The sequence below is a fragment of the Gobio gobio genome (assembly GCF_949357685.1).
Source record: "Gobio gobio genome assembly, chromosome: 10".
Classification (NCBI taxonomy): domain Eukaryota; kingdom Metazoa; phylum Chordata; class Actinopteri; order Cypriniformes; family Gobionidae; genus Gobio; species Gobio gobio.
In genome coordinates, this window is record NC_137116.1 from 36,542,978 (window position 1) to 36,557,328 (window position 14,351).

General features: G+C 37.7%; 1 protein-coding gene across 2 annotated transcripts in view; it reads right to left on the minus strand.

Moving 5' to 3' along the window:
• LOC307132781 (breakpoint cluster region protein) overlaps positions 1-14,351 on the minus strand; it is a 59,921-nt gene that overhangs the window by 19,255 nt on the left and 26,315 nt on the right. For both annotated transcript variants that reach the window (XM_079827330.1, XM_079827331.1), the window contains exons 3-9: positions 12,505-12,683; positions 10,526-10,630; positions 10,168-10,353; positions 2,260-2,367; positions 2,101-2,161; positions 1,951-2,003; positions 1,104-1,244 (exon numbers count right to left, since the gene is read on the minus strand). In XM_079827330.1, the coding sequence (XP_079683456.1) occupies positions 1,104-1,244; positions 1,951-2,003; positions 2,101-2,161; positions 2,260-2,367; positions 10,168-10,353; positions 10,526-10,630; positions 12,505-12,683 (833 nt within the window). The remainder of the gene's footprint in view (positions 1-1,103; positions 1,245-1,950; positions 2,004-2,100; positions 2,162-2,259; positions 2,368-10,167; positions 10,354-10,525; positions 10,631-12,504; positions 12,684-14,351) is intronic.

A 14,351-nucleotide genomic window follows, 5' to 3' on the forward strand; every position in this document is an offset into this window, starting at 1 on the left:
ATTTTATGATGAATACTTTCTTGTAGGATTGTTTAATGATGTTTTTATTATAATTTTCTTGCAGATTTTAATACAAATCTTTACTGGAAGAATGATTAATTGAGTTGTATTGTTCTCCAGCTTATCTGTCAGACATTCTTTTAATCATTCAAAAAATAATAATGATATCCATCTTTGAATTGAATCTCTGTATTGTCTGTAATAAAAATGCCTGGCATGTCCACAAGCCTACAATCAGAAAGTGACTTCCCACACAGTTTTCCAGTAATCTGCGAGGAAGTCTAGTACAAAGTCAACTGACTCACAGTTCAGGCGGGACAGGACTGCATGCAAGAGTGTGTGTTTGTGTTCATTCTGAAGCTGGGAAGGGTGTTGAGACACTTCTCGTTTCGCAAAAATGACCTTTGATAAATGAGGAAGGGGAACAGGAAGGCGGGAGATGATTATATTGTTGACGGGACCCTAGCAGCGTTACGCAACCCGAGCTTACTAATGAATATTTGTACACTTGTGATAGTATTCCAAAGAATTACAGTACAAGAGAATAACAGTACGATTTTTCCTTCTTGCCTGGTCACTTTGAACACATGTGAGTGTACACATCTTTAAGGTAAAAAGTATTTTTTACAAATATCATACTGATGATATTATCATTTAACAAGTTTTTGAGGAGTTGCACTACATGATTTCTCAAACCTTGCATTGTCAAAAAAAAAAGGCCTTACAGGCCTGATTTTATCGGTTTATCTTATATTTATCTGATATTTTATCAGACTTAAGGACCTTGACACAGTCATTAGGGTCCTCATATGATATCATTTTTTGTTTTATGTTTTTTTTTTTTAAGCATGTTGGTCACACTTAGATGGACAAAAGCTTTTCAAATATTAGTAAAGCATTTTCGATTAAAATATAATTTAATTAATTATACTGATGATATTATCACCCCCCATATTTATGACACGAAGAAGTGTGTTCATGTAATAAACGTGTATTCATTGCATTTATCCATTTTTTTTATAAATTGCTAGATGCAGACACAAAAAAGTCACGTTATTGACCCTTAATACAAACTGGCCATATTACAGTTGGGCAGCACTGACCTCTCCTTTCTTCACTGTCATAGACTGACGACGGGGTGTGATCTCCTCATTAATGCTGGACAGGAAGTTCTGGGAAATGCGGAGGGCGTCCTGCAGGAGAGGGCGATCTGGATGACTGGATGGGGTGTGCTTCAACAGGTCCTAAATTTAAAGAAACACAGAGTAATCTAAGGCCCATTTACTCATGGTATTAAGATGTATTTTGGTAGATCGGATCACAAGTGGATGACATTAAATACACTTTATATTCAACTATATTACTGATCTGCCTGCATTGACACCATTGTATGAGAACTGAACTGAGCTGGATGATGACATAACTGCTGTATAGATAAATGAACTAAATTAATAACTAATGACTTTTACAACAGAAATGAATCAACACTCAACTGACTTAAGCTGGACAATGACACTATTTTCTTCTAGAGCTGCTGTACAGCCAAAACTTTGTTATCAAAACCTGTTATCACTGTAAAGCTGTCTTGAAGCAATCTGTATTGTAAAACGCACTATATAAATAAAGGTGACTTGATTAAATAAAGGTGAAATACAGGTGTAAACAGGGTCTAAAACCTTTTGAGCTTGTTCACCACTTCCAGAGGTAGTCGAAAACGCATTTGACCGCCACCAGGCGTAAACGGGAATGTGTCTCCCTTGTCTACTTGTGATCCGATTGACCAAAACACATCTTAATACCAGGTGTAAACAGAGCCTAATAGTGCAAAACACTCTGTTTGAAATCAATACAGCCCATGCACTTCCAAGTAAAACATGTTGCGCCACTAAGCCCTAAATGTTTTCACAAAAAACCTCATGATAAGGTGTATGCCCTTTCAGTTTCACTCACGTGGAGGACTAGGGTGCTCCGAGTGACGCGATCCACCGGTTTATACAGCAGGGCTGAGAAAGAGAGCGGCAAAAAAGTGATCAGAATTCTAAGTAGTGAAAAAAAGAGAGTAAATGTGGAGGAATTAGTGAATGAATCATGATCTCTTACTTTCCAAAGAGTTCTTGGCATTCTGATCTTTACCCTCTTTAGCACTCTTGACTTTCAGATTCTGAAGGTAAAAAGGGAAACAAATACATAAAACATACGAAGAGGCAACGATATCAGCTCTTGTTTTGACAGTGTAATGTTAGCGCCCTTAAAACTGACCTCTGAAATCTCGGCAAACTGAGAATTGGCTTGGCAACACTTTTCGGCAGTTTCCACGGCAACCTTATAGTTGTCCACAAAAGCCCTGTACACGCCGAGCTGGCTGGCCTGTGTGGGAAGATAAAATGACAGGAGAGAGTGAGAGTGAAAAAGAAGGTGGTTTAAAGATAAAAGTCAGTGCTAGAGGCAGATTACTCATGCATGTTACATCGGCTTAATTCTGCTTACTAAGGTAGAGCAGGCAGTTTTACGTGGCCTGGTATTTTGGCATGGTTGACATGCTTCTGATATTTAAAGACAAGCAAATACTGACCCAGCATTCAACATAACAGACACATTATGACGTAATTGGTTGAACTATAAAAAGAAAAGAATTATTACAAGTTGAAAAGTATTATTATGTAAAAAGCTAACTTTTTCCAGAGAGTGTCTAAAAAGACCATATTAACAGAGTGAAGGCATACTGAAACAAAGAAGAAGTGACTTGGGGTAAACGAAGCCAAAATGTTGTGGTGAATGAGCATTTGTGTCATGAAGAAAAAACACCATTCAAAAGACAACAACTGTGAAATGGACAGATTTTCCATGGCAACGTCTCGAGTGCTGCCAACACTGGGGTAAATAAGAGAAGGACTTGTGATGGGGCTTGTCATGAGACAGAGAGGTTAAGCACTTCCTTCAACACAGCCATTATACTGCAACTGGGGAAACTTGTGAGCGATCCAGAATATGAGCATCATTACCCAGAGATCAGAAAAAAGACGGATTACATCGTGCTGTTAACTCCGCTCACTGATAAAAGATGAATACTCATTAAAAGAGTGAAAAGAACCAATAAAATGAAAAGAAGCACTTTCTAAAGACTCTCCTCGAGTGAAGTGTTCTGAGGACACATCTTCAGCACCATGGCAAAAAGTGTTATGTTTTGTTTGAGCTGTGAATGCGAGATCTCAGTTCGTTGTTGAATGTGATAAACAATTTAAATAATGTAATACCAAGAAATAATGTCAGAATAATGTCTTTTTGATTGAGTTGTCATTGTGGGGTGCATGCAAAAACAAACATACAACACTACCAGTGTTTACCAGTTCACAAACAAATATGAGCCGGTTCATTTTAGCGAGTTAAAAACATACAGCATTATCAGAGTATCCCTATTCACGAACAAATGACTCTTATGAGCCAGTTCATTTAAGTGAATCCGAAATGTACATCTTGACCAGTGCATCCCGATTCATTATCAAATAACTCTTATGAGCAGGTTCTTTTTAGTGAGTCAAAAACGTACAGTTTGACCAGTGTATCCTTTTTCACGAACAAATGACTCTTATGAGCCGGTTCATTTTAATGAGTCTGAAACATACATCTTGACCAGTGCATCCCGATTCATTATCAAATGACTCTTATGAGCTGGTTCTTTTTAGTGAGTCAGAAGCTTACAGTTTGACCAGTGTATCCCTATTCACGAACAAATGATTCTCATGAGCCGGTTCATTTTAATAAGTCAAAAACATACTGCATGACCAGTATCTCCTGATTCAGGAAATAAATGACTCTTATGAGCCGGTTCATTTTAGTGAGTCAAAAACATACTGCATGACCAGTGTCTCCTCATTCACGAACAAATGAGTCTCATGAGCCGGTTCATTTTAGTGAGTCTGAAACTTACTTGACGTCCAGTGTATCCTGATTTACAAACAAATGACTTTTATGAGCCAGTTAATTTTAGTGAGTCAAAAACGTACACCCTGACTAGTGTATCCTGATTCATGAACAAATGACTCTTATGAGCCGGTTCATTTTACTGAGTCCAAAACTTACATCTTGACCAGTGCATCCCGATTCATTATCAAATGACTCTTATGAGCCGGTTCTTTTTAGTGAGTCAAAAACGTACAGTTTGACCAGTGCATCCTGATTCATTATCATGAGCCGGTTCTTTTTAGTGAGTCTGAAACTTACAACTTGACCAGTGCATCCCGAATTCATTATCAAATGACTCTTATGAGCCGATTCTTTTTAAACTTACAAAAGAAGCCAACACGGAAGTGACTTAAACTGCAATTCATCGATTGGCCACTAGAGACAGGCTCCAAAAGGGAGTCAAATCTTTATTTCCCTCATGTTAAATTGGCCAAATTTACAGCAGAAAAAAAATATGTTTACAGTCTGGCACAAAAAGTGGTTTTGGTCTATATAGCTAATTTTGCCCTTCATGACAACTGTGAGGGGGGTGGAATTTTTTTTAGAACTCATCTGTTTAAATTATATCAAGCCTTATATCGTTTTGCATAATTAAGGGCGTGGTCATTTGAGTGACAGGTGGATTGCCACTATGGTCGAGCTAGGCGGGCGTGGTTTCAGCAACCAGGCACCTCAGCTCCATCCATGTCCCGCCTCTTTGCCCATTTTCATTTTCATTTCATCCGGGAGTGACACACGGTGACAAGCTGCCAAGATGGCAACGGCCGACTTTAGGCTTCAAAATTGCTCTTCAGAAACCTACGGGTGACGTCACGGACACAACGTCCACATTTTTTACAGTCTATGAGCATGACCAATGTACCCAAAAAATGACTCTTATGAGCCAGTTCATTTTAGTGAGGCAAAAAAAACTTGACCTGTGTATTCCTGTAAGACTAGCGAAACTGGAAAAGAGGGTGACTCTCTGAGAAAACAAAGGAAATTAACATCTGAACTCTCTCTTGGGAAAGTAGCATCCCCACCCAAGACACAAGTCAATCACCTTAATTTACATTTCATCTCCCTCACCTGTAGACTGGGTAAACCCAGCCTGATCTGCCGGCGATTTTATTTCGCCCTGCAGCTCAGTCTGTAAACCTTTACATTCATTTCTACTGCTTCTGTTACACTTTTGCGGGAACCAATCACAGACTGGCTTATTCACCTGGCGCGCCATTGGTGGGTTTAACACAATGACGGATAGAGAAGCGATGGGTCGTTGCCCGTTGATCACGCCTCTTGTGGTCTGATTGGTTGAAGGACTATCCAATTGCATACAGAGTCATTTGATTTATGCTCATTTATCACGCCTCTTGTGGTCTGATTGGTTGAAGGACTAGTAGAAAATGTGCAGTAGAAAATACATAGCAGACTGTCAGGAATGCATCTTTTACTCTTTACTTCAGAGCATTTGATGTTATGTATTGATTATGTTTGAATTGATTATGTAATTGGCATGATACATTTACCTGACTAATAATAAATTGTTATATTTGATTTGTTCTGATTTACTCTGGAATTATTCACTCTAGTAGATTACATTAAGTCAATAACACTCTAAGTTAATCTACGCTCAGGTTAGTAACGGACTAAAGCACAGTTTAGGTGAAGCAGAGGGGCGCACCAGACTGATGTTTTAGAGCTCCGACTAACACATTGGCATTAGTTCTGTCAGATCCATTAAGTCAAGAACACAAATGACAATAAAAATTATTTAGAAATTTTTATTGAATTGCAATCGGTTGATGAATTCTGAATTAAATTTTGTTTTTGGGGGTATGGCTCTGTTCAGGGAGTCCTCTGACCTTTCATGAGCACCATGAAATAGCAGAGAGTCAGAGGACAGCAGCAGCATTAGGGAACGCTCACACAGTTTAGGACTGGGAGAGGTTAACTATTCCCCCTATGAACAGAGCAGCAACAATGACATAAATGCCACGTTATACACGACAGGAGGAGGTGGGGAGGTGGTGGGTTGCAAAGCAGCGAGCAGCAAGTAGTAAGAGCGAACTGATCTGCTTTAAATAGGTGCCCTGTTTTTAGCGTAGCCATTAGCAGCTAGGGGAGTGGAAACAGGTGATGCAAATCAGCTGATGAGACCGTGGTGTTGTCAATCACGTTAGCGGCGTCTTGACTACTTGGTCTGCCAGAACTGACGCTGACGCTCAATTTATGTATACTTTGACTGGAGAGGCTAATAGGCCTAATGGGTTTTTCCGTTTAGAGCAACAGAGTGTAGTTAGACCAATCTAAAAAGGGTAGCCTCAACATCTGATTATTGTAATATTATTCTAACTACGTATACATGGGAAACCACTGCATGATTATGCAAAATTACAATTAGAGGAAGTTAAGTTGGTCAGCTTGGTTCTATGGTAATAGTCATGGCCTCTGGTTAGATATAGTCTTGTCTTAATTAAGTAAGTTCAGATCTATGGGGACTAAATAAAATATTCTAGAATGAGCAAAGTGGAGTACGGGCGTCTAGAATATCAGTCAATCGCATCTGTCTAATGACCAAGACTGATGAGTTTGTGATAAAGAGATCGTAACCCGGCTGGTGCGAGACTCAAAGTGTTATTGGGATCTGGATGAACAGGTGTCATTTCAATAAAGAGTTAAACAGAATAATCAAATGTGTAGTTAAACTATTATACAAAATTCGAGATCATGATAAAATGAACTCTGATAAAAGTAAATTGGAATTAAATAACTTTGCCACGCTGAAAAGACCGAACGCGCAGAAACCTTCACCCGCTTATCGGAAACCGTTGTTGGGACGATTGTGCGGGCCTTACATTCCGATTCACAAAATAAGAAGTCTCCTACAAGCTGTTTTTATTTACGAATTCTTTAAAAAGACATGTTTGAAGCAGTCTGACAAATCCTTAACTGAACAGAGCAGTTAATGTATCAACATCTGACTCACTTACTGCAAGTTGTTAGTATAAGTACATAAATGTAGTGAAGGGTGGACTGAATTCTATAGGAAACACTGTCCTGAACTTATCCATTACTGTATGAAAACAACATATGAGCCCATTTTTGGACTTAACTTGTCTAAGGAGTCAGAGGTAAGTAAATCCCATGCCGTGAGAGTTGGCGGTCCACAGGGACAGAGAGAGAGGGCAAGGGGATGCCTAGCAGTGAGTGAATTTCCAGGGCAGACACATGCACTCCTGCACTATGACATCATGCTTTCTGGGAAACGGAGCAGACACTGGACTCGCTGTCCACTGAAAACTCTGACCATGTCTCCCTGTGGAATTTCCTGTTTATTTACCCCTCTCTGTGTAAAACACACACACCCTGGAAGAGAACTATGTCATTTTAAACACAGACAAACACACACACCCAAGGTATGGAACATGGCATATTACCCCAAGTGCTTTAGAAATACACCTCTATGCAAACGTATCTAAATGCACAAAGATAAAGGAACACGCTACAAAAATGCTCAGCTCTACACGTCACTAATGCCCCAAATAATAACCACAGGTATTTGCAGCTAACAATATAATCCCTGTGGGATTAACAATCAAAATAAAAACTGAATGAATTCAGCCTTCGGCCACACTTCCTCAACCCCAATGCCTTTAGATTTCAAAGAAGAGATTTATGTCAAAAAACAGCTAAATTCACAGCTACAACCCTGGCCATGGATGCCAGAGGGGATGGTGAAAAGTTTCTAACCCAAACCCCAACTGTAGAAACGTCAGAATTTATGAGCGGAGCCAATCAACACCCTGCAACAGTTCACTTAATAGCATTCATTTATGGCTTTCAATGCTGTATGTTTTGTTGTAATATCATGAATGTTTGGGCACAAGATTTAGTTTCACTACATCACTTTATTTAAACTTTTTCATATAGTTGCAAAGGTGATATATGGAAGCACATTTCGCATGAAAGATAAAACAATTAAAAAAGGGAATAAATTCACAATTATGAGACATAAATCCATATTGCAGCATAAAAGTCATATGGTTACACGCACTAACTTTGGGGTTGAAAATATTTTTTTAAATGTTTTTGAAAGAAGTCTCTTATGCTCACCAATACTGCATTTATTTGTTAAAATACAGTAAAATATTATTACAATTTAAAATAACTTAAAATTTTTATATATTTTAAAATGTAATGTATTCCTGTGAATTTTCAATATCATTACTCCAGTGTCACATGATCCTTCAGAAATCATTCTAATATGCTGATTTGGTGCTCAAGAAATATTTCTTATTATTAATGTTGAAAATAGTTTTGCTGCTTAATACATTGTGGAAACAGTGATTTTGTTCGAAATTCATTAAATTCAAAATAAAAATATTTATTTCAAACAGAAATTCATACTTTGCTAATAAAAGTATTATTTACTTATTATTATTATTTTTTTTATCTAACTGACTCTAAACTTTTGAACGGCAGTGTATAAAGTCGTAAAATACAAGAAACAAAGTCACAATTCAGAGATATAATGTGAAAAGCAAAAAGAGGGTGACACACTTTTTTTTTAAAAGCTCCTTGTTCCAGGCAAAAACATGTAACTCACATAACAATTAAAGGGGTCATGACATGAGAAATTAAATTTGCCCTGATCTTTTGACATATAAGAGATCTTTGTACCATCAAAACATCCAACCCATGAAACAACCGTTCATAGCTTAAAAGGTCCTCCTCATCATTATAAACAAAGCATTTATTTATTCAAGCTCCAAAAACGGATCGTTTTGATATTGCGGGATCTGTGATGTCACACAGGCAAATATATTTGCATATGACTGCCTTCAGAGCAAGACATCATGAATAGTTATACATCATCACTTAATGGCTGACATTTGCCTATACTGGATGTGAGTGTCATTTCAAAAGTGAGAACCCATTACAATCAATCACTGACACTGTCTACACTGGATACAGTATACAGACGCATGTTCAGTGTCTGATTTGTTTTTGTTTTTGTTCAAAACACTTTACAAGTGAACCTCATAGAACATGTCACAACCCCTTTAATTCTGCAAAGAAACGTTCTAGTTTGTTGTGAGATCTGCACCCCCGGCTACAACACCCTAATACCTTTCAACCCCAGCATTTTTGACCGCAGCTCCACCGATCTAAGAGCAAGACCCCCTAGCTGCTTTACACGCAGTCATGTGGCTCAGAAAAGCTTTCATCTGCACAAACGTTAAGTCCTGCAGGCGTCTATAAAGATGGGGGTAAAGTTTCAGTTTCCACAGCTAATTGTGCCGAGTGGAATGATGTGGCTGTTGCTCGTGAAGCTCGCTAAACCAGTTATCAAAGGAAATTTTCCTTAGGGAGGACCGGAGAGACATGCTTTGATGATGACTGCGTTTTATAAAACGTCTCAAAAGATCTCTCTCGGGTGGTCTGACAGAAACATAATGTATGGATTACATAATTTAGACGCGTGCATGTGGCATCAAGTTACGCCACAATTCAGTTGTTATAATGAGTAACAATAACACTGGCATATTATTAGATGATAGTGCATTATGAACCAGTGATTTCAATAATAGAGGGCAGTATGACCAAAATCTTATATTAGGATACAATTTTATATAATATAACAGTTTTTATCATTACATACTTGTTTTAGTGGAAAGTCAAATGAATGCTAAATTAATTTTCAAATTCAAAAAAATTATTCACAGTTTATTAGTATCAAATGTGTTATCGGCTGTTCTAACGTTCACCATGTTCATCTTAAATAACACAACAAAATTAGGTACATTGTTAAATATAATCTTTAGCAACTGTACTATAGACTATAACTCATACGGCAAGTTTTCATACTGTACAATGTTGTGATGCCTAAGTTACACTTGTAACATTTCTTTTTATTTATTTAGACAAAATAGTACAGAATTGTAATATAATTATACGTTATTACATTAAATAATTACTGGTTTATCACTATCAGTCAGAATTTGAATATCCCTAATACACATACATATAAAATACATTATATATATATATATATATATATATATATATATATATATATATATATATATATATATATATATATATATATATATATATATATATATATATATATATATGCGTGTACATGTTTGAAACTTAGTGAATGCAAACCAAAAGATGCCGTATGTTTTATATTAAACAATATAATGAAGCACTGCTCACCAGTTTCTGGAAGAGGTCACCTACACATTGATGATGGCTCCACTGTTGCACTCTGGGTAACAGGCCATCATAAAAGTCTTTATGGATCTCATGGAGCTCAGGCACTTTGAAGAAAATGGTTTCTATCTGTTGGAGGGTTAACATGGGCTGCGAAGTGGTGGCAGCAGCCTTCAGGGGCTTCATAGGCTGTGATTTAAAAAAAAAAAAGGGGGTCAAAAGGGGGTTCATGAACTCCCATTTGTAACCATCTGGGTGCAATGCAATGTGCAAAGCTCAGCACCACTATAACGGTGATCTTTGACCCTCTTTAGTGAGTAAGCATGCAGTAAATCAGTCCTAACAAGATTGTATTACTCACCAGTAAGAGCGCCTCCAAGTGGTTGAGATAGGCCTCCTCACTGGCCAGAATCCCTGATAAAACCCATTTCCTCATCTCCAGCCCTTTTTCGACATCCAGCTCCGACTGAGAATGTCCAGGGTGAGAGTGGAAAGAATGAAGAAAGTGCCCATTACAAAACCATTTTGGGTTCAGCAAAAAAACACACATTCCAGTCTAAAGGCCCTAGGGATAAAAAACCTAAATCCTATCCCATACAGATTTACAGCGATCAACAGTCACAAAATCCCATATACTGATATGAAACATCCCAAAGAATAAAGATAAAGAACGCAGAGGTCAAAAGTTCAGCACATACACACATTTGCATAACCACAGATGTTTAAAAGATTAAAATTTAGGCTGATAATTATTTTCATGTTTTTGCTAACAGTTGATAAATGGATGATATTAAAATGTAAACTTTCAGTATTTTGTCTTAAAAACTAACATCAATTGTTTTAAAGGCACGATATGTAAGATTTTTGGAGTAAAATATCCAAATACCTCAAAAACATATTATATATATTTTGTTGACTTGTGTACTTACATTATTCCAAATGTTTACAAGAATGTTTAAATCCAGAGAAATAAGCAACTTTAACCAGGACACAGACCGTGTCCGTGCGTCGCCTATCAATGACATCATTCCCGCGTTACCCTCGATTTCCATTTTATTTTGTAGAAACGTATCTAATATGGTAAAACAGCGCTGCGTTACCACACATGCGCAAGACCAGAAAAAGCGTTCGTCTGCGGCATTATAAAAGCTCCGCGAAATCAAGGCGCCATCAAGCTTCGCCTTTGTTTTGAATAAGCGACCTCTAACTGTGAAAAATTACATATTGTGGTGTTAAATGCTATTGGTGAATTTAGGCTTTATAATACAGTATGAAAAATGGATATTCATTTTGAGATTTAATAAAGATTACATTCAACAGTGTTACACATTTTTTTGTGTTATTACATTTTAACTTTAAGTGAGCATTAGATGACAGCAAATGTAATCTACGTGTATACATGTGTTACATATACAATATCGCCCGATATTGATACGTTTAAAAAAAAGTGGCTAATATTGGCCAATAACCTATAATGTAACAATATATCACTTGGGAGAGGTGTTTAAACACCATGATATCATTAAAGGGTTAGTTCACCCAAAAATGAAAATTCTGTCATTAATTACTTACCCTCATGTCGTTCGACACCCGTAAGACCTCCGTTCGTCTTCGGAACACAAATGAAGATACTTTAGTTGAAATCTGATGGCTCTGAAAGGCCTCCATTGGCACAATGCACGGTTCACTCTCAAGACCATTAAAAGGTACTAAAGACATCGTTACAAAGTCCATCTCACTACAGTGGTTCTAAAATAACTTTATGAATCGGCGAGAATAGTTTTTGTGCGCAAAAAAACCCTAAATAATGACTTATATAGTGATGACGATTTCAAACACGGCCTCATGAAGCTTCGAAGCGTTATGAATCAGTGAGTCGAATGAGCAGTTTGGATCGCCAAATATCAGCAGTTTGGCGGTTTGACACGCGATCCGAATCATGATTCGACTCACTGATTCATAACGCTTCGAAGCTTCATGAGGCCGTGTTTTGAAATCGTCATCACTATATAAGTCGTTATTTAGGGTTTTTTTGCGCACAAAAACTATTCTCGCCGATTCATAAAGTTATTGTAGAACCACTGTAGTGAGATGGACTTTGTAACGACGTCTTTAGAACCTTTTAATGGTCTTGAGAGTGAACCGTGCATTGTGCCAATGGAGGCCTTTCAGAGCCATCAGATTTCAACTAAAATATCTTCATTTGTGTTCCGAAGACGAACTGAGGTCTTACGGGTGTCGAACGACATGAGGGAAGTAATTAATGACAGAATTTTCATTTTTGGGTGAACTAACCCTTTAAGGCAAAGGCTAGTTTCACTGTATATCAATGTCCCTTACTGATTTAGTTGACTCCAGAGACCCTGAGGTCTCTCTAATGCTTCGACCCTTCAGGTGAAGGCGCGGAGAGGGGAGGGAGTCATCCGTGTAAGATGCAACATCAGGCTGCATACGCTGGTCCTCCCCTCGATCGCCATCATAAACGTATGCTGGAGGCGGAGTCCCGCTAAATGGGATGTCTGCAAATAGAGGAGAGGTCAGGTCAGGGTGTCATACTTGACTACAAAGTGTAACATCTGATTTTATTCACTTTTAAAATCACAACAACAATATAATGTTAGTACATAATTTAATATCCATTGCCAATAAGTGGCAAGCACCCAAAAATGGGTTCTCAAGGTAGGCTTTCCATCTTCATTTTTGAGTGCCAGAAATAATCGATACATCCTTCACCAGGCGGAGAGTGTCTCATACATCTCTTATCTCTTAATGTAATCCACACAGAGGACTGAAACCTTAGCCAAAAAGACTTACCGCCTGAGCTTTTTCCTCTTTGCAATAAAGACCTTCACATATAATTGAAAGCAACAGATAAAGTCTGCCAAGCGAAGACAACCAAAAGCCGTTAGGAATTCATCACCCATTTCACATTTATTCTTGGAAACATTATCCACCATCTCACTAAATCACAGCTTCAATTAAGCCTCCTGTTCATCAATAATGCATGACGCTGCAACTGAATAATTAAAAATGTGTGTAGTAAAATGCGGCGATTGAATTGTAATTCTTTCCTCTGACAATATGAAGATGAATTGGATGTTTTACTTACAAAAAGCATATTTACTTATCTTTTTTTTTTTCATTCTTATTGATATTATTCTACTAAAAGTCCACCATAATGCACTGTTTAATGTAATAAAACAGAATTAATTGCCTTTGTTTAAGAGGACTCTTCAGTAAGTTTGAGCAAAAATGTTCTTCATAAGATCTGGTTGCTGCCGTGACAGACTGAGTATTTGTTCCACACCTTCAGGGAATACCACTGATACTAACCAAGAGAAAGAGCGACAAGTCGAGTCAGTTCTTTGTTATTCCTCAAGCCTGACACAACTAATGAACAATGAAAGACTAGAGGACTTCATGCATGCCTCTGTCCTGACGGAGACCCTTTTACTACCACTGAAAGGAAGAAATGCAAGCTAGAAACACGCCAACTCACTGTCGGAAATGTGAAACTGAAGTCAATGCAGTCCATTTAGGAGAAGACTGACAAAACCCCATTGAGCGGGAACTAAAACCTCTTAATCACTCAAATAGCAATGAATAATTCAACACCATTGTTCTTGTTTTAATTACCATTGATGAGGATTAAGGGCTACATGGATGAATAGCTGCATTAGTGATGCCATTTTTAATATACTGAGCATGTTTAGATTTAAAAATGAGGAAACCAAACAAATGCACTTCATACTGCCTAAATATACAGCACAACTGTGCTTAAAGGAACATTTCCCTACAAGCTTTTCCATACAAGAAACGCACATAGCAAAATTAACCAGGACATTTTACAATATCATGTATATATAATGTGTAATATATATACGGCAGCTATCATTCACATCAGCTGTGATTCATAGACTGCGATGACTTGAGACATGATGAATCCTCCTCATAGACTGTCCTGACAATTGTGAGTTATCCCTCTGTCTGTATTTGTAGAGCAAGTTGTCTAAAAGCAGTCATTCATTTCCTGCAGTCTGTGAACAGCTCAGCACCTGTGAGACATCCAGACGTAAGCATATCGACTATGTGTCCATCTTATCTGGTGTCCTGATCAGCTCAAATAAGACAAAGTCTGACAATACAGTCAAGAGCTCTGTTAATGTACACAAAACACACACACGCGC